This window comes from Phascolarctos cinereus, unplaced genomic scaffold (assembly GCF_003287225.1).
Source record: "Phascolarctos cinereus isolate Bilbo 61053 unplaced genomic scaffold, phaCin_HiC Scaffold_726;HRSCAF=1367, whole genome shotgun sequence".
In the NCBI taxonomy this organism is placed as follows: Eukaryota; Metazoa; Chordata; class Mammalia; order Diprotodontia; family Phascolarctidae; genus Phascolarctos; species Phascolarctos cinereus.
The window spans coordinates 333847957-333869932 of record NW_027556098.1 but is presented as its reverse complement, the minus strand read 5'-3'; the positions used below and the strand labels follow the sequence as shown (position 1 = coordinate 333869932).

Sequence of the window (21976 nt, the reverse complement as noted above, 5' to 3'; positions counted from 1 at the left end):
ACTTGCTTGAGCTCTCCCCCAAACCCCTCCAAATACTCATAAAAAATGGTTCTAAACAAATTCTGAAGCAGCAGAACCCACAGAAAGACAGAGTGAAACAAATTTCCAGTTCGAAGACAACTTGGATGATTGATCAGAAAGATGTATTGTGCCGGGCTGGGAGCGCAGCACAGTGTGGCATGAGCACGCAGGCCACAGAGAACCTGGAACAGGCCTCAGAGAAACTGAATCTCAGGCAGCTGTGGAGGTTTCCAGACTCCTCAATCCACCAATGCCAAAGACAACTTAGAAGGTCAGTGGGAAAAGTCTGTTTCTGCGGTGCTCAGAGAGGAAGGTGGGGTTTCAGCCCATTCCCCAAAAGTGTGGCCCTGGCGGGAGGGTGGGGCAGCTGCTTCCTGAGCTTCCAGCCCACAGACTGAGGGGGAATCCAGTGGCTGATCAGAGAAGGATTGCAGGGATCTCTTTGCCAGTGCTGAGGCAGGAATCTCTTGCTTTGCCCATGTTTGGATCTGGGTCACAGTTCTGGGTGGTGGTGCTGGGGTGAGGAGGAGTGCTGGCATGGGGGAGCTTGTAATGGCTGTGGAGAGGAACCCCTCCTCACAGGTATAGGACAGAAAGAAGTACTTGTGGTCACAGGCCAGGAAAGGAGTAAACACCTCGCCCCTTATCATACCACCTTGGAAGAGCTGAAAATTTACAGGTCCCTACAAGTATCTCTGAAAACAGCTATACAAACCCCTGAAGCTTGGGACAGTACACTCTACACATTGGAAGCAGACTCTTATCTTAACAAAGAGTTTAAAACTCAAGTAATTGTCCGGGATCATGAGCAAGCAGCGCAAAAAGAGTCAGCCTATATTATCTTACTTTGGTGAAAAAGAAGATCAAAATATACAACCAGAAGAAGACAACAAAGTCAAAGCTCCTACATCCAAAGCCTCCAAGAAAAATATGAATCAGTCCCAGGCCTTGGAAGAGCTCAAAAGGGATTTTGAGAAGCAAGTAAGGGAAGTAGAGGAAAAACTGGGAAGAGAAATGAGAGTGATGCAAGAAAATCATGAAAAACAAGTCAACAGCTTGCTAAAGGAGACCCAAAAAATACTGAAGAAAACAACCTTAAAAATAGCCTAACCCAAATGGCAAAAGAGGTCCAAAAAGCCAATGAGGAGAAAAATGCCCTAAAAAGAAAAATTGGCCAAATGGAAAAGGAAGTCCAAAAGATTACTGAAGAAAATACTTCCTTAAAAATTAGAATAGAGCAATTGGAAGCTAGTGACTTTATGAGAAATCAAGACACTGTAAAACAAATCCAAAAGAATGAAAAATTAGAAAACAATGTGAAATATCTCATTGGAAAAACAACTGACCTGGAAAATAGATCCAGGAGAGAGAATTTAAAAATTATTGGACTATCTGAAAGCCATGATCAAAAAAAGAGCCTAGACATCATCTTTCAAGAAATTATCAAGGAAAACTGCCCTGATATTAGAACCAGAGGGCAAAATAGAAATGAAAGAATCCACAGATCTCCTCCTGAAAGAGATCCCCAAAGGAAAACTCCTAGGAATATTTAGCCAAATTCCAGAGTTCCCAGGTCAAGGAGAAAATATTACAAGCTGCCAGAAGGAAACAATTCAAGTACTGTGGAAACACAATCAGGATAACACAAGATTTAGCAGCTTCTACATTAAAGGACCGCAGGGCATGGAATATAATATTCCAGAGGGCAAAGGAGATAGGATTACAACCAAGAATCACCTACCCAGCAAAACTGAGTATAATCCTTCAGGGGAAAAAATGGTCATTCAGTGAAATAGAGGACTTTCAAGCATTCTGATGAAAAGACCAGAGCTGAATAGAAAATTTGACTTTCAAATACAGGACTCAAGTGGAACATGAAGAGGTAAACAGGAAAGAGAAATCATAAGAGACTTATTAAGGTTGAACTGTTTACATGCATGGAAAGATGATATTTATAACTCATGAGACCTTTGTCAGTATTAGGGTAGTTGAGGAAAAAAAATTATATGTATATTATATATATAGATAGATAGATAGATAGATAGATAGATAGATAGATAGATAGATAGATAGAGAGGCACAGGGTGAGTTGAAGATTAAGGGGTCATATCTGGAGAATAAAATTAAGGGATGAGAGAGGATGATACTGGAGAAGAAGAAAGGGAGAGGTAGAATGGGGTAAATTATCTCACAAAAAAAAGAAAAGTTCTTACAGTGGAGGGGAAACAGGGGAAGGTGAGAGGGAATGAGTGAATCTTATTCTCATAGGATTTGGCTTAAGGAGGGAATAACATACACATTCAATTGGGTATGGAAATCTGTCTTACCCTACAGGAAAATAGGGGGAGAAGGGGACAAGAGAGCAGGGGAATGATAGAGAGGAGGGCAGATTGGTAAAGAGGGTAATCAGAAGTAAATACTTCTGAGGAGGAACAGGGTCAAAAGAAAGAATAGAATAAATGGGAGGGCAGGATAGGATTAAGGGAAATAGAGTTAGTTTTTCACAACATGTCTACTATGGAAGTGTTTTGCATAACTGCACATGTACAACCTATATTGAGTTGCTTGCCTTTTCAATGAGGGTGGGTGGGGAGGGAGGAAGAGAGAAAATTTGAAACCTAAAGTTTTAAAAACATGTGTTTAAAAAAATGTTTTCACATGCTACTGGGAAATAAGAAATACAGGAAATGGGGTACAGAAGTCTATCCTGCCCTACAGGAAAATAGAAGGGGAAGGGGATAAGAGAAGGGGGGAGAGATAGAAGAGAGGACAGACTAGGGGAAGGGATATTCAGAATGCATGCCATCTTGGGTGGGGAGGGGTGAGATGGGGCAAAAATTTGGAACTCAAAAACTTGTGGAAGTGAATGTTGAAAACTAAAAATAAATACATTTATATTAAAAAAGAAAGACCTAGTAGTTTCTATACCAAAAATCCATAAGTTTTGGAACATTATAGTTGGTGGCAAAAAATTTGAAATAGATGGGCTGCCAATCCATTAGGGAATGGCTGAACAAGTTGTGGTATGTGGTTGTGATTTACTTTTGTGTTACAAGAAATGACGAAGGAAGTGGTTTCAGAAAAACTTGGGAAGACATAGGTGGACTGATGCAAAGTGAAGCAGTCAGAACCAGAAGATCATTATACAGAGCAACAGTAACATTGTCAGGATGGTCAACTGTGAAAGATTTAACTACTCTGATCAAGACAATAATCCAAGACAATTCCAAAGGGCCTATGATGAAAAAATGCTATCCATTTCAAGGAAGAAAATTGATGAGCTATCAGTAAAATTAAAGTATAATTTTCTCACTTTTCTTTTTGCTTTTTTGTGACTTGGGTAATATGGAAATATAATTTGCATGATTTCTCATATATAAGTGATATCATATTGCTTGTCTTCTCCATGGGTGGAGGAGGAGCTAGAGGAAGGAAGAGAATTTTAAACTCAAAATTCTAAAAAATGAAGTGTAAAAAACAAGTGAATTATATTAATAAACCCCAAATATGTTATGAAAGCATGAAATTTCATGTTTTAAGAATCCATCTAGCCTTGCAATGTACTATATGTCTTAGGGACTTTACCCTCTTTTAACATTTCTATAACTTTTACCTCTACAGAATTGTTATTCCTTTATTGGCTCTGTTATATTTTCTGTCTGCCTAACCAGTAAGATTTAAATTCAAGTCTTCCTTTAAAACCAGTGTTCTATCTATCCACTATACCACCAAGTTCTCATGATGAGTATGCTGGTTTGGATTCACTATTGATCTAGGGCAAGATTTCTTATACTTTTTTGTGTCTTGGACTGCCTGGGCAATTTGGTAAAACTTAAGGATCCCTTCTAAGAATTATGTAGTTAAATGCATAAAATAAAAAAAAATACATAGGGTTATAAAATACATCAGAAATCAATGAAATTTTAAAAAAATAGAATATTGCTCTGAAATAAGATAACTTCGGAAATCTTGATATAGATCTATCTGCTATCTCAATGTGTCTAGGAAATTTCCCTTCTGCCATCCACTCCTTTACATTTTGTTTGATGCAGGTATTCTACACTGCAGCAGTTTTAAAAAAAATTTTATTACTATCATTTTTTAAAAAAAAGATATTGAAATGAGAACTAATTGGGAGCTACTTGGTAGAGCACTCAGGCCAATCTCCTTCCAATAATCTTGAATATCTTCATCATTCCTGAAGTGTGAGGAGAAGGATTAGAGGAAAGAGTAACATGTCTTAGATCAACCTGAAAGGCAAGGATGGCATAGATTGAAATATCCTTCTTCCTATCACACTGCTTGCCACCCCTCTTTGCTCCATGATAGCTGGCAATTCCAGGTATTCTAGTACATGAACCAGCAGCAATGTTTCCTGCGATCTTGACTTGCAGCCTGCATTTCCATTCTAGTTCTGGATCTCAGCTCTGGGAGGTCCCCATCACAGCAGATCGTGTTTCAGCTGACATAGCAATAACAGTGCCAGGTAGCCCATAATTGCCCTCCTCCTCAGTCCTCCTACTCCATTATCCACACACAAATTGCCATCCTTACCACTTTCATTCAGTTTTCTGTGACCAGACTTGGAAGCCAAATATAAAAAACTTGCCAACTGGCCTGAAGGAAAGATTCAAATACAAAAGAGGACCAACAATCTCTCTCTAGGACAAAATGCACCATTTTTGAGAAGGGGCTGGGCAAGTTACTCACCTGCACATTAAATCTCCACCTGCTTCCCAAGTTCTCATATGGCTTCATCTTTATTCCAAGCCCATACTCAGATGGCCCTGCTTTCAATGCAGCCTCAGTTTTCTCCATTACTGCTCTAATGACTCTTACAAAGATGAAATGCATTATAGATCTCACTTCAGATGCAGTTTTGCAGACCCCACTCCAGAAGTAAGAGGTACTGCTGAGGTAGAATTAAATGGCAGACTTGGAGAACAGGGAACTACTGGTAGCAATGACAGAAACTGGGAAGATGTAAAGGAGGGCAGATTTGGGAAGATGGAGGCAGATAATACATGCTCTGTCTTGGACACAGATTCACAGGATGTAGAACTAATAAGTAACTTAGAGATCACTGAGTCTACCCCCACCCCAACCCCTCATTTTAAAGAAGAGGAAACTGGGACCAGAAAAGGAAAGTGACTTCTTGAGTTTTAGTTGTGAGTGGAACATACAAGTAAAATTGACCTCTAGACAGATTGAGGTGTGTGTCCATGGGAGCAGAGTCAAGCACCGAGATAGTAATTGAATTGAAGTCATGGAAGTAAAGGAGATTCCAGAGAGAAACAGAGACAGGGACAGAGAGACAGAAATGGGAGAAGAGAGAGAGAGACGGTGGAGAGACGATGAGGAGGAAGGGAGAGAGAAGAGAGAGAGAGAGAGAGAGGAGAGAGAGAGAGAGAGAGAGAGAGAGAGAGAAGAGAGAAGAGAGAGTAATGATAGAAGAGAAGCAAGTTTTTCCAGCAGCATCAGTGCCAGTGGCTCACATTCAGAGTCATAAGGTTTACACAGTTCTTCACTTATTTCCATACACACCAGTGTTTAATACATAGCACTTTTGAGGAGCAATATGAGTAGTAATATCAACATTTTTTGCTTGGATTTTTTTTACATCTAAAATAAATACACTACATATTTTTAAAACAGCCAAAAGAAATTATAGAAAGAGGTACAGCTGTGCAGAGCATGGGAAAGACCTCTCATGAATGCCTGTTTATGGAAGGAGAAGACCTAGTTTCTGATTCTGTCTCTGACACTTAGTAACCAGGGAGCAAGTCACTGAAGCTATTTGAGACTCAATTTCCTCATCTGTAAAATGAGCAGACTTATAATTTGGACTACATTCCTCAAAAGGCTATTATGAGGATCAAGTAAAATAATGTATATAAAGCATTTTACAAACTTTTGAACAGTGTGTAAGCCTAAGTAAGCTAATACCAGTTTTTCATTTGCAAGATAAGAAGACTGGACTACCTGGACCAATTTAGAATGCTAATGGACCAGATTAAAATACAGTTGGGAAATATTTAACAAAAATTTAACAAATGAAATGGAACATAGATAATTTCAAGCCTTATGTATGATTAAGTAGTCCCCATTTCTATTTGAGTAGATCATTTTGGAGGTTTTTCCAGCTCTAGAGTGACTGTCCACTATAGCTTAAACCCTCTTTTTTATAGATGTGACTCAGAATGGTTAAGTAACTTGACCAAGGTTGACCTATTACTTAGTAGTAGAGCAATCAGTCAGTAAGTATTTACTGCCTACTATGTTTCAGGCACTGTGTTCAGCTTGGAGATGTTGTTGTTTGTCCTTTATTTTCAAAGGGGACCAATGATGACATGGATTGATGTTAATTTGTGGATGAATTGGATTAAAATGAGGGAGAGCTGCACAAAGTCATCAGCCTCACTCTCTCTTCCAGAGTCATTAAAGTTTAGTGGCAGGACAAAAGTTAGGATGACTATGGAGTGGATGACCTTGGTGTCTTTGATGTCTGACTAAGTGCTAAGTTCTCCACACTGTCTGCTTCAGCTGCTTTCATGATTTTTGGAAGAAATTGTTCTCATCTTCCCATTCTGCCAGGGAAAGTCTCATATGCTTGGGGTAGACATCTCCATAACTCACTGACAGGTTGGAGGCCTGTTGGTTACCCTCAACCCAGTTTAGCCCATCTGTCAAGATAGTTTACCAAGGAGTTGCTGCTGTACATGCTACATCTTCTTGGAACCTCAGGTAAGAGTTAGATGAAAGGTGGACGCCAAAAACGGATGAGCAATCTTGAAATGGTCTTGGCAAGCCCTCACACTAGAGGTGTTAGTCCCCCCCCCTTTTTTTCTAGTACATCTCCTTTTTACAGGAAACTGAAGGTCACATAGGGAGTAAATAACAAAGCATTGGGGATACAAAAAGAGATAAAACACAATCATTGTTTTCTAATGGAAGACACATTGTAAATAACCAGGTGCAAAGATATATACAGGAAAAATTGGAGGCAATCAGCAGAGGGAAGACTCTAGCATGAAGGGGAATCAGACGTCTTCATGTAGAAGGTATGATTTTAGCTAGGACTTGAAGGAAGCCAGGAAAGCTAGGAGGCAGAGATGAGGAGGAGAGAATTCTAGGTATGAGGAAAAGCCAGTGAAGATGTCTGGAGTCTGAGGATGGAGCATCTTGTGCAAAGAACAGCAAGAAGGCCACAGTTACTGGATCATGGAGTACGCAGAAGATCAGTAAGAACTAGAGCTCAGGTCTCTCATTTCACAATGTCCTAAGTTATACGTTAAGTAATATAAATAATTAAGTTTAAGTGGAGATACCAGGAAAAAATTGCCTATGTGCATAATGGTCAATTTTATGTTTATTCATCAACTGACTCACAGGTTTCACTAATCTAATAAAATACATTCCAGCAAGTATTTATTTAGCACTGTGCTTGGAGGTGGGAGTGGGAGTGAGATGCAAAGACAAAGTAAAATATGCTCTGCTTTCAAGTAGCCTACATTTGGAGTATGAGGACAGGAGGAATTAAGCACATTTCTTTCACATGAAGGGGAAAAGCCTGTTTTTGATGGGTTTTTTATAAGTCATGTCAGGGTGTGGCAGGGCATTCTCCATAAATCATTGGAGAAATGTACAGGCTGGTGACTGAAATTTTCCTTCCTTAAATTCTGAAATTGTGTAATTCACACCCAAATACTAAATCACTATATGCCTGATTTTCCACATTACTTGGGAATAATAACAGCACATCCTCTTAAATCTAAGAAGGAAGAATGTTCTCCTCTTGTAGCATTTTTGGATTTTGTATTCAAACTAGGGTTATGACACATTCCCTACCAGAGGGCAGCATATGGAAAGAATTCAATTAACAAGATCATAAGTCACAGGATTTAGAGAAGGAAAGAATATTAGGAATCATTAGGCCTCATTTTGTGAATGAGGAATATGAGAGTTAAAGGAGTTTAAGATCACGTAGCTAGAAAGTGCTACCCAGTTCCTTTAGTCCAAATTTAGTGCTGTTTGTGCTGTTCCAACACTGCCAAACATTTAATAAATATCCATTATGTGCTAGATTGGGGGGAGCATGGGAAAAGAAATATAACAGTGGCCATCCTATCAAGGATATTAAAATCTAAGGGAGGTGGCAAAGGGAGAGAAAGTGGAGGAGGAGGTAAAAGAAAAAATGAAGACAAGTAGCCATGATTCTCCCTTGAAACAGTATGGTAAATTGGGGAATGGAGGCAGTGATGATGGCAGGAAAAAAAGCTTCTAAAGCAATAGTCTCCAAAGTCAGGCCTTTGATACCAGAGTTGTCAAATACCCAGCTTGCTGCAACACTCCAAGAATCAGTATGAATATAATTGAGTGTGAGTGCAATTGGATAATCTTTGACCAAAAAAAAAAACAACCCACAATAAAATACAGATAATGTTACATTTTAAAACTGTCAATATGCACCCTTTGGGGATTCTTATGTACCAAATAATGGCTCCGACTCTGTTTGAGTTTGACACCATTTTGTGAAATGGCCCTAAAGGGTATGTGATCAGCCTATTAGAGGATGAGAAGATGAATCCCATCATATCACTGGTTTTTCTCCAACACAACTAAATTATCTTCTGCTATTCTATTTCATAGTACCAGATTGTTTTGATTACTGCTTTAAAATGCAATTATTTCTACTAGTTTTTTAGTTGATTCTTTAGGATTCTCCAAGCGTTCATGTGAAAGGAATAATAGTATTGTTTCCTTATTGACTATTCTAATTTCTTCAATTTCTTTTCTCTTATTGCTATAGCTAGCATTTCTAGTACAATATTGAATAATAGTGGTGATAATGGGCTTCCTTGCTTCACTCTTATCTTATTGAGAAGACTTTCAGCTTATCCCCATTACAAATAATGCTTGCTGATGATTTTGGATAGATACTAGTTATCATTTTAAGGAATGCTACATTTATTCCTATGCTTGCTAGTATTTTCAATAGGAATAGGTATTGTATTTTCTCAAAAACTTTTTCTGCATCTATAGATAAGTATATGATTTCTATTTGTTTTATAATTTATATGGTCAATTATGCTTATATTTTTCCTAAGATTAAGCCAGTCTTACATTCTATGAATAAATCCCACCTGGTCACAGGGCATGTGTGTATGCGTGTGCCTGTGCGTGCATGTGTGTGTAATATTGCTATAATCTTCTTACTAGTATTTTATTTAATTTTTCATCAATATTCAATAGGGAAAATCATCTAATTTTCTTTCTATGTTTTCACTCTTCCTGATTTAGGTCTTGGTACCATATTTGTGTTGTAAAAGGAATTTGGAAGGACTCCTTTGTGTATTTTTATTCACATAGTTCACATAGTCTTGGAATTAATTGTTCCTGAAATGTTTGGTAGAAGTCACTTGTGAATCCATCTGGGTATTTTTGCTTTTATTTTCTTTCAGTTGAAGCATAAAAGATTCTCCTCTGGCCTTTTACTTTTATTCTATGTGTGTCTCTCTGTTTCAAGTGTGTTTCTTGTAAAAACATATTGTAGGATTCTGGTTTTCAATCCACTCTGCTGTTTGCTTCCATTTTATGGGTGAGTTCATCCCATTCATGTTCACAGTTATGATCATCATGAATCTTTATGTTTCAAGGTTTTCTCATGTAAAAAAACATGTTGTTGGATTCTGCTTTCTAATGAATTCTGCTATTCTCTTACAGTTCCAAGGATGAGTTTGTTCCATTTGCTTTTATGGTTATGATTATTAATTATGTATTTTCCTCTTGAGGGAGATAGATGATACAGTGGACAGAGTGCCATCTTCATGAGTCCAAATTTGGACTCAGACACTTAATAGCTGCATGACCCTTTAACCCTCTTTGCCTCAGTTTCCTCATTTGTAAAATGAGTTTGAGAAGGAAATGACACAACTCCAATACCTTTGCCAAGAAAATCCCAGATGTGGTCATGAAGAATTGGACATGACTAAAACAACTGAACAAAAAATTTTCCTCTACCTTGCTCTCAATTAGTTTGTCCTCTTTGCCCCACCCCTTCTTTACAACAAAATAGAAAATAGTAACAGTGGAAATTGCCCAATACTCATGAACATGATTTATTTTCACTCTGTTGTCCCAAGCCCTCAGTGAAGTTTTAAGATATTAGCAGTAGAAAATACGTGGTTTTGTAGCCCAGAAAGTCAAGCCAAGGGCCAGAAGGAGAACTTTAAAACTCATTCTCGTTGTCGTTCTTTCCAATTGTTTATTTTGTTCTAATTTTAGATCTTTACTAAGTTGTTTTAAGAAAATATGTCCTAATATGCCACTATTTTCCAGTAACTTTGAGGGCACTAGAGAAGATGCCAAGAGTAGAAGATAAAGTAGAGCATGCTAATGGTTATCTTCAAATATTTGAAGAGCTTTCATGTAAAAGAGATATTAGTCTTGTTCTACTAATTTTCAGATGGCAAAGCCAAGTGCAATGTCATTTCTGGGAGTCAACTTTTCAATTAGGTGTTAGGAATTTTGAAATACAGGTATAAATCAATTAATCAATCAGCATTTATTAATTACCTACTATGTCTCAGGCACTGTGCTAAACATTGTGTAGACAAACAGGCATTTGAAAATTATATTTTTTTTGTGACTTGGAGTAGTGGACACATATAAGTATAGATTTGGAGTCATGTATATGAAAGTTATATTTGAAGGGAGCAAATAAGACTGCAAAATTGAAATTGCCAGCTTATAGGGATCTGAGGAGCAACTTGGTGGGGAGGAAGTAGAAATAATCCAGAAAGATGAAGAAGCATAAAAACACCATCAACAATAAGGAAATGAGGAATGATAATTTCCTAGCTAAAGAGAGTCAACATGGGGCAGCTAGGTGATGCAGTGGATAGAGCACTGGCCCTGAAGTCAGGAGGACCTGAGTTCAAATCCAGCCTCAGACCAAACACTTGACACTTACTAGCTGTGTGACCCTGGGCAAGTCATTTAACCCCAATTGCCTAAAAAAAAAAGGGAGAGTCAACAACAGGATGAGCTCTTCTGGGAAATTCTTGTGAATACCAGTTAGGAAGTCTAGTCCAGAGATACATATTTGACTTAAGGATCTGGGGTTTGAAATGAAATAAAGTAGTCAATCCTCTAATTAAGTTTAGAAGCTAAAGTCAGGAGCTGATAAACAAGATTCAAATGTCAGGAGTAGGTCAAGTCTTGAAACTTACTTTGACAAGGAATTCATTGTCTCTGCTTCCAGTCAAAGCCAGGATTTAAAGGATCCATCACCAGGAAATTAGAGCAAGAAGTCTTGTGTACTTGATTACAAAGATACTTAGTGAAAAAGGGACTTGATAAGATTTGAAATCATACTAAAAGTCACAAAAAAGTGGGTAGGATATGAAGTCACAACAGCCATTCCCAACCATTTGGAGTTGTTTGAAGTATGTTACAAAGAAGATGTCATACCATATTATACCCAGCTTCTTGGACCCAGGATTAAATTATGAAGTCTATAGGTATCAAGCCTGATGTATTTATAGCCTTTATTTTTATGGAAGGGCTAAGTGGGAGGAGATTAAAAGACAAGAGAGAGCATCATTAACTTCAAGGGGTCTCTCTTCTTAATGAATTTCAGGAGATGTATTGTTCTTGTAGTGCATTCCTTGGATTAGCGACATATGCTATAACTATCTGGCTGCATCCCAGAATCTCCTTATAAACATCAAGGGGATGAAAGGAGGTAGTCATCTCCTTAAAAAAATATGGTTTCCTATGTTCTTGCTACATTTATTAAAGTAACACTTTTGCATGCCACTAAATGCCATTTCCAGCTGTCCTTGGCAGCAATAGAATGGAGTCAAAATATTCTTGCTGCAAAGTGTTGTCTGGAGACTTGATCCAGTAATAGCCTAATAAGCAGAAAACTAAACAGTAGAACAAAAATGGCATGGAAATTTAAAAGGGAAATGAATGCTGTCAAAGCACAGTGAAATAGTATGATTCCCAGAGGTGACCTGGCATCTTCTTCCAATCATTAAACATCCGTGTATCCTGGGGCAACTGTAGTTTCTGAAGAATTAAAGTTGAATGTCACCAAAAGAAAAATGGAGAAGTGGGAATCATAAGGTTGCAACATATTTCAAATAAGGATTTATATAGGATAATTAAGGTAAAGTGTGTCATAGAAATATATGATATTTTTAAAAAGATGGGTGAATCAAGTATCAAGGACTAGAGATGAATGAGGTTTCACTGAAATCTTTGCAGTGTCAAGAGAATTCAGGGAAGATTCCCCCCTTACTACGCCCCAGAACATTGGGAGGATACAGATGAGTTACATGTGTAGATAGGCAATCAGCATCATTGGAGAGAATATCCACATTGATGAGACCATAGATGCATTGGAGTTTTGCTGTATATGCAAAACACTGTGCCAGGGCCCAATAGGGAGGATTAGGTTGGTAGATAATTGAAAAGGAAAGTTCTAAAATGCTTTTAAAAGATTCAAAGATAGCTATATATTTGCCTTCTGGTTTGAAAATTCTAAGCTCTAAATGAAACCTAGAAATTTCATTTCCCTTCAAAATTTCAGTTTAGTATAGAAGATCAGAGTGGTTCTTGGATGTTCCTAGACCCATTAGCTTTCAATACGGACTCTCATCTTCTATCTTCTTTGATCCATATTTTGGAATACATGCATACACATGTAGTCATATATATGTGTGTGTGTGTATATATATGTGTGTGTGTGTGTGTGTGTGTGTACATATACATATCTGTGTAAATAAATATTCACCTATAGAGGGAACTATAGATTTAGAACAAGAAGGTAACTTTAGAAGTCATCTAGTTCAACCCTTTCATTTTCAGATGAAGGAACTGAGGTCCAGATAGGGGAAGTTAGCATGCAAGGCTGCAAATGTTGGCAAAAGCCAATAGATGAGCCCAGGTCATTTGATTCCATGTCAAGTTATCTTTCCATAGTCTTTGTCTACCTCCTTTGTTTGTTTGTTTGTTTGTTTGCTTTTTAAAGCCAACTGCAGATGCAGACCAATAAAAAGAAAAGTGGAATTTGGTTCTACTGAAAGACCCAGAAATTAGCTCCGAAACTTTACAATGAGTGGCCAAAATGAGGCCCATTTCTGTGATTACAAAGGAAGCCATTTCTACCAATCAACATCAAGTAAAACAAAACAAAACAAAACAAAAAGTCAATGACAAAAAATATGCTTCTGTCCCCATCAATACCAGTTGTCGCCTGCTGAAGGCATTGGCTAGAATGTCTTATACTCGTCACTCATTGTTCTCACAGATGGTGAATTATATATTTGACTCATTGAAGAGGATGGGCTCTAAAAATACTCTTTAGACAGAGGCCAGAAAGAGGAACAAAATAGTGACAGCTGCTCATTTTCCCTCTGTGATGAACTTTGCTTGATAAGGATAGCAGTATGGAAATAGCAGGACCAGAAATGAAGCCATTCACAAAAAGCCCCTCACATGGGAAAGTCACAGAATGCAATGCTGATTGGAGTTTAACAAGAATGCAAGGTATTTTATACTGGTAACCACCTGACTTCTGTGATTTCTTGTAGGAGTCGGGAAACTGGTGTGGTGGTAATTTCACTGTAAATGTTGCTCTTACACAAGGAGGTAAATGCAAGCCCTGGGAAAACGTAAACATTCTATGTTGTGAATTGATCAGATGTAAAATGTATTGGTAAGTCATAATCCTTGAGTTGGGAATACTGATATTATATCTCACACTTTCTAATAATGATTAAAGCCATAGTTGCAAGTGATACATCTCCAAGTCCAAACTCCAGCTAATAAGCTATTTGAAGGAAGAATGGAGGAGTTTGTTCATTAATGTAGGCTTATAGTGGGGATGTTGCATTATTGAAATGCTAAAAATCACTTACCTTTCCTGTTACAAATTTAGTGATAACTCCAGGTTCAGATCTCAGTTCTACCACTGCTGTATAGCTTTAAATTGTTTAACCTTTCTGGGCCTTAGATTCCTTATCTGTGAAAGTGAAGGGCTGGGCTAAATGGCTTTTAATACCCCTTGAACTAAAAATCTAAAATGTTTATCAAAAGTTCTAATACTCATAATACTATATAATATATATACGAGAGGGGGGCACAGGGTGAGTTGAAGATGAAGGGGTCATATCTGAAGAATAAAATTAAGGGTTGAGAGAGGATTATACTAGGAGAAGGAGAAAGGGAGAGGTAGGATGAGGCAAATTATCTCACACAAAACAGACAAAAGGCTCTTACAGTGGAGGGGAAATGGGGGAAGGTGAGAGGGAATGAGGAAATCTTATTCTCATAGTATTTGGCTTAAGGAGGGAATAACACACACACTTAATTGGGTATGGAAATCTGTCTTATCCTACAAGAAAATGGGGGGGGAGGGGACAAGAGAGCAGGGGGATGATAGAGAGGAGGGCAGATTGGGAAAGGGGTAATCAGAAACAAATACTTCTGAGGAGGGACAGGGTCAAAAGAAAGAATAGAATTAATTGGGGGTGGGTGGGTTTTTCACATGTCTACTACGGAAGCATTTTGCATAACTGCACATGTATGGCCTGTATTGAGTTGCTTGCCTTTTTGATGAAGGTGGCTGGGGAGGGAGGAAGGGAGAAAATTTGGAACCCAAAGTTTTAAAAACACATGTTTTAAAAAAATATTTTCACATGCTACTGGGAAATAAGAAATACAGGAAATGGGGTACAGAAATCTATCCTGCCCTACAGGAAAATAGAAGGGGAAGGGGATGGGGGGGGAGACAGAAGGAAGGGCAGACTAGGGGAAGTGATATTCAAAATGCATGCCATCTTGGGATGGGGGAGGGGTGAGATGGGGTGAAAATTTGGAATTCAAAATCTTGTGGAAGTAAATGTTGAAAACTAAAAACAAATAAATTTATATAAATATGTTCTAATACTCTAAAGGACATTAGAAGGGAGATTTGTGTTCAGGACCATGAGGAATGCTTCTAGCTACAGGATTCTAGGTGTAACAGTATGGTTGGCTGAGTAAATCGATTAAGGCAGTCCTCTAATTCTACAAAATACCTAATAATTGTTTAAAGGAAGAAAGGATGCTTAGCACAGGGAAGAAAAGACTCATGGGGAGGGGAATATGCCACCTTTTTTTAGGGGACATCATTTGGAAGAGTAGAATTAAGAACCATGGAAAGAAGTTGTGAAGGAGACAATTTAAGCTAGCTGTCAGGAAGATTTTCATAACATTTAGAGCGATCCCGAAGTGGAATAGACTATCTTCAAAGGAGTGGGTTTCCTGTCCCTAGGGAGGTGTCTTCAAGCAAAGGCTAGAAGTCCATTTATCATATATGTTCAGGTATTGGTTAGATCGGAAGGCCACTGATGTCCCTTCTAACTGTAAAATCCAGAGATTCAGCTATATGATATTTTCTAATTAAAAAAAATCCCTTTAAGAATTTCAGTGATAACTTATTTGTTACTATTGTATTAAAATTAGAAATCTTAAAGGAAAAAAAGGTAGCAATGGTCCCCATGGGGCAGTGGAAAGAATACTGGTCTTTGAATAAGAAGGTTGAGATCTAAGTCCCAGCTCTTCTCAAAAGCCACATAACCTTGGGTATATAAATTGGATCTCAAAATAATAGGTACAGAGCTGGAAGAGACCTTAAATACTATTGATGACAATCCCTTCATTTTATAGATGAGAATACAGGTGCTCAGTGATTCAATGAGTCACACAGCTAGTAGGTGACAGAAATTAGATTTAAACTCAGAGCCTGTGACACCAAAGGTGACATCTATAATCAGTAAATTTATCAAAGCTTTTTCATTTCCCATATATAAGGTTTCCAGCCTCAGTATCCTTGTCACTGGACTTATCTCACACGGGTATTATAAGAAAGGTGCTTTGTCACATTTATAGCACTATGCAAGTGGGGGCTGTTATTGGGAACCAAATCTTCCATAAAAGTAGCAGATTTGGGGAAAAAATGAAAACACAATTATAGTGGCTTCATGGGAGTCTTTAATATGGCTACACCAAGTAGTTACATAGTTCATACTAGCAAGCTTTCCTTAAGAATATTTGGCTCCCAGGAATCTTCCAAGGGGAATCATGAAAATACATTTGCAGGCTTTAATGTATTCAAACAGATGTGCTACTGTATTGCATCCTACATTCTCATGTTGAGCATGTCCCTAGACAACCAAGATGATTTGTCAGGGTCACAACATTCTAGAACCATGTAACACTTTGTCCTTAACTTAGTGACTTAGTGAGAGGCCTTCATGTCACTCACTATCTCCTTCACAGAGGCTTCTATAAGTTAGTTTGATAAGTCCCGCTAAGGTCGTCCTCTTTCTCGATGAGCAGGGGTTGTTCTTCTTCTGAGAACCTCTTTCTTTTCTTTCGGCATGACAGGCTGGCAAGCCCTATGATGATTGCGGTAATCAGCCCACCACTGGCAGCAGCCGCAACAAGCCACTGCCAAATCTGACTTGCTTGCTCCAAGTAAGGCCTAACAAATTCTTGAAAGAAGTCAGGTGCTGAAAAGAGAAGACATCTATAATCAATAAATTTATCAATAAAAATTTAGTAAGAGCCTACCTTTTACCAACCACTGTGCTAGGCTCTCAGACTTCAATGAAAGGAATGAAGCTTAAAATCTATATGGGATAAACAAATACATATGCAAAAATAAATACAATAATGTAGTGGAGAGGGCTGGTAATGGCAGCCTGGGGATCAGGAGAGGCTCTACTTAGGATAAGTTGCTGTACTGCATGCTGTAAAGGCTGGACATTTTACAACATCTCTCTCTATTGTTGGAAGAGGAGAAAGGCAAGGTATAGTAGAGGAAAGGCATTTGAATTGGAGTGAGGAGATCTGAGGTCACATCCCAGTTAGCACATTCATTAACTATTTGATGTTGAATAAATTGCATCGGGCCTTTGTACCTCTGTTTTCTCATTTGTAAAAATTTATATAGAAATAAACGTATGTAAATTTAAATAAATATGTATAAACATATGTATACACACATATAATATATGTATATATATATATATATAAATTTATAATACCATCTTCACAGGTTTATTGCAATAAAAACATTTTGGGAAAATATATAAAATAATAAATAATAATAAAAAATTTAAAAAAAACCATAAATATCTCTAGCCCGTGAGCTGTTGTGATGAAAGTATTTTGTAAACCTGAAAATGTGAGGTTTTATCTACAACTGGAAAATTCCCAAGTCCTGTGCATTCATTCATTCAAAAAAAATATTGATTGATGACTTTGTACAAAATACTGTGGTAAGCACGATGGGGCCTTGAAAATAAATAAGTCAATGAACTTGCAGTCTAGCAGGAGAGATCAAATATTTACATAAATAAACATAATACAAAAATAGAATAGCAAAAGTACTTTATGTACGTATAAAGTGCTAAGAAATGACAAAGGAAGGAGAAATCACTTTTGGCTTGGTAGATCAGACAAGGCTTTATTATTTTTGTTGTTATTGTTTATCATTATTGATAACAATAACAATGATAACTAATGTGTAAGCCCTTTGTATATAGATATTGTTTAATTCTTTGTACCTTTTTCCTCTAGCGCCTAGCACATACCTGGAACGTAGTAGGTGCTTAAGAAATATTTGCTAACTGATGTCTATAGCATTTAAGATTTCAAAGTGTTTTACATATATTATCTTATTTGACACTTACAACCACCTTGTTAGGACAAAATTATTCTTCTCATTTTCAATTAAAAAAAACCTGATACTAACAGAGGTTAAGTAATTTGCACTAGATTAAACAATTAAGAAGAGACTGAAGCAGGATTCAGACTCAAATCTTTCTGACCTAGTCTTGAGATCTATTCACTGCCCTATGTATCTGTCTGAGAGGATCCTTTAGCTGAGCCTTAAATCATGGAAAGAAGAATATTCTAGGCACAGAAAATGGAAATATCAAAGTTACAGGGAAAAGCGAGGGATCGAGTTTAGAAACAGAAGGGTTCTTACAGATTAGTAGGGTAACCCTTTCAATTGACAGCTGAACAAATAAGCCCCAGGGCTGTTGTGACTGCAAGATTCTCTAGAAAAATGAATGTTTAATATCCAAACAGGGCAGCTAGGTGACAAAGTGGATAGAACACTGGCCCTGGAGTCAGGAGAACCTGAGTTCAAATCTAGCTGCAGGCACTCAGATGTGTGACCCAGGGTAAGACCTTAGCCCTGTTTGCATCATTTCCTCATCTGTAAAATGAGCTAGAGAAAGAAATGGCAAACCATTTCAGTATCTTTGTCAAGGGAGTCAGGGAGAGTCTGACATGACTAGAATGACTCAACAACGACGAAATGGTCCAAATAGCAATAAGTCCGGTTTGAGCACAGACCTCATGAAGGGGAATAGTATTGTAGGAAAAAAGACCATAAAGATAGATTGGGATCAGATTGTGGAAGGCCTTCTATCCCTTTCTATGTAAACAAGGCTATGCTTGACATTCCAAGAATTCATAATTCATGAAGTTCAGTCAGGAAGCCAGACATGGATGATATCACTATATCAACTGCTGGAGTCCATATTGATTTTTCCTTTGTCTGAGCTGTTGTAGCTTTGGCCATTTATACTACTAACCATTAAGAGTTGACCATGACCTATCTTGAGTGGTTCTCTAGTTTCATGTCAATTCAATTCAGTAAATGTTTATTCGGTGTACAAGGTACCATGATAGGCATGAGGATACGAATAAGAAAAAGTCTCTGCCCTCAAGTTGCTTATAATCAAATAGGGGAAGGCAACACACAGACGGAAGCTGGAAAGCAGGGACAGAGGGGGAAACAAGGATGTCCAGCATAGAGACATCTTTTTCCATGGAGTTCAGAGCAAGTAGAGCTGCAGATGGAAAGTAGAGTCCTGCGGGTCACTTGGGTCTCTCTAACTAGAGTGTAACTTCCTGGAGGAAGTTTATTACTATTTTTGTGTCTGTCTACCTCTACCCTGACTGTGCCTGGCATAGTAATAGTCATATGTAATGTTCATTTATATAGTACTTCCAAGTTTGCAAAGCACTTTATAATATCGCATTTGATGCTCACAGTACCCCTGTGAGGTATGTGGTACGGGCATCATTGTCTCCATTTTATAGACAAGTAAACTGAGGCTCAGAAGGTTTAAGCAAGTTGTGTTGAATGTGAGAGCTGAACCTAGGTCTTCCTACTTCAAGTCTAATTCTCTATCAATGATGTTATGTGGCACAGAGAAGTCTGAGCCTTGTAGCCAATTGAAAGAAAGTGGTCCTTGCCCCAGGGTCTCACTCATTTAGAGGATCAACGCTTCCAGGAAAGCATCTGTTCCAAAGTAGCACCTTGCCCTGGGAAGGGCTGCCCATTTTCCTTTGCAGCTCCCTCTTTTTACATATCACTCCCACTAGAAAAGTATAGCTTCTGAAGGGAAAGAATATTCAGATCAAGCAAGATGGGAGGGGAAAGGAAGGGAAGAAGGGAATAAGCTTTTATAGGGTATATACTATTTGTCATGTACCGTGCTGAATGCTTTACAAATATCTTATTTGGCCATGACGGATAGGGTATCAGGTACCATGTTAGGGGAGAAAGTAAAAGAGGGACTGAACATCATCAACATCATTAACAACCCACACCAACAATAATAACAGATACTTCTATGTCTGTATCTTGATGGACGCAGCCCTGTTTGTTTTCACAACCTGGTCATCTTAGCACCTGTGTTGTTGCCATATGCATGCCCTCTTTCTTCTCCCATCCCCCTGTTCTCTAGTTTTGGAATCATAACCAAATTAATACTTCCATTGTCACTAGAAAGAGAAGTGAATAAACAGTTTATTGCACCCATTATGTGCACTGTGCTAAGTGCTTTTTACAAATTTTATCTAATTTGATCCTCACAATAACCCCCCCGAGGTAGGTGCTGTACTCTGTTTTATAATTTGGGAAATAAAGGGGAATTAAGTGACTTGTCCAGGGTCAAACAGCTGGCCTCAGCTCTAGATCTATGCTCTATGATGATATTCATTTAATGCTTTAGACTCAATCTGTAATCTTATCAGGACAGGAAGCTCATGATAAGTAACCTACTGAACCAGTGCAGATCAGCACTAAGAAAACAAATGGCTCTCCTAGTTTTAGAGAATTCATCTGTGTCTGAGGCAGAACCTGAGCCCATCCTCCTTCCTTCAAGACTGGGTCTCTATTTCTGACACCACACTGACAATGTTCTGATAGAATGCAATTGCTAGAAGAAACCAGCTCTCTCTCACTACAAAATTAAACAGATCTTAAGGATTGTAAATGAATTATATGAAGTCCTTGTCTCCTGAAAAGAAACATATGTGTGGAGGAAAATACTGTTCTATAATCAATCTTTTTAAAAAAATTGTATTCTGAACTTAGGAAATAAAACAAGCATTTCCATAACACAGTAGAATAGGAAAAAAATGATGCCACGAAACTGCAAATCTATGATATACGACTTGTTATTGCTTTTAAATACATATTGAAGTTATCATGTAACGTTTTTTTCCCTTTTTTCTTCCCTTCCCCACACCCTCCACTCCTGCCCTAGAGATGGCTACCATCCCCACATATATCTATATTATATATATATACACGCACACATACATACATATATATGTAAAATCATTCTGTACATACTTTCATTTACCAGTTTTTATCAATCTGCTTTTCCTGGGGGTCAAAAATGCCTCTAAGCAAGCAGTGATTTGTACTCCCATATTTATGTATAATTAAAACAAATAAACCTGATCACTCAACATATATTCAACCCAAGTTTTCTAAAGAATGAATAAAACCATTACAGTATATAGCATGTTTGCATTTTTTAAAAAAGTTTTATAACATGATTAATTAGCAGCCTAATAGTAAATTAAGAAAATCACAAGTTTTCTCCCATGCCCCCAGTACCTTGAGGCCAAAGGCATAACACATTCTAGAAACACATGTGTTTCTAGGCTAAATCCTATTTTCTGATTAACCCTTAAAGAAAATCAATGTTATATTAGAAAGGTAAGGGTCTCACAGGTGAGCAACATCTCCTTATTGTCAAGTGATCAATGCCAAGTGCAATGCAACCTCCTCCTATTTGAAAAGAAAGTTCTGAAAATGATCAAAATAAGCAATCAGACTGACTGTCTTTTCTTTCTATCTTGGAATGAAGAGAGACCTAGAGACCCAGGTTTGAATCCTCCCTCAGACACTGTATGATCATAAGTATGTCATTTTAACTTGCTTGAGCCTCAGGATAGTCATGTGTAAAATGGGGATAATAATAGTAGTGTAGATATCTTATAGAGTTGTTGTAAGACTCAAATGAAATGATCTACTTTGTGAACTTTAAAGAGCTATTGAATGAACACACAAATGAAAATGTTTGCTTAATCACTTACTAGAGAAAAAGCAATCTTTTAAGCATCGGATATAGAAATATGCAAGTATGTTCTTTCTTCAAGGAATTTATATTCTAACACATATAGGAGAAGTAGGGATCAGAAAAGGGTATTTTTCTTTGGAATATGGGGACAATGAATAGAGTCTTAGGAGGGTAGACAGACACAGTCATTTTAGAGGCAACTTGTGGTATACTGGATGGAGTTCTGGGCCTGGAATCAAGAAGACCTGAATTCAAATATAGTCTAGGACACAGATGAGCTCTCTAAAACTATGTGTTATTTGATTTCTTAATGTTGATCTGCACTGGTTCAGGGGCTTCCTATCTTATCCTCAATCACAGATTGAGTCTAAAATATTAAAATAAAATGATCATAGGAGTGTAGATCTAGAGTCAGAAAGGATATTCAAGGTCGTTTAGTGCTAACCCCTCATTTGACTAGTGAAAAAACTGAGGCCCAGCCAAGTAAATTACTTGCCCAA

The 21976-nt window shown here is 37.8% G+C and overlaps 1 protein-coding gene across 1 annotated transcript in view; it reads right to left on the bottom strand.

The window, feature by feature from the left end:
- Positions 1-16064: 16064 nt before the first annotated feature.
- TYR (tyrosinase) overlaps positions 16065-21976 on the bottom strand; it is a 167037-nt gene continuing 161125 nt past the window's right edge. The window contains exon 5 of the mRNA XM_020993647.2: positions 16065-16586. Within this exon, the coding sequence (XP_020849306.1) occupies positions 16360-16586 (227 nt within the window). The 3' untranslated portion in view covers positions 16065-16359. The remainder of the gene's footprint in view (positions 16587-21976) is intronic.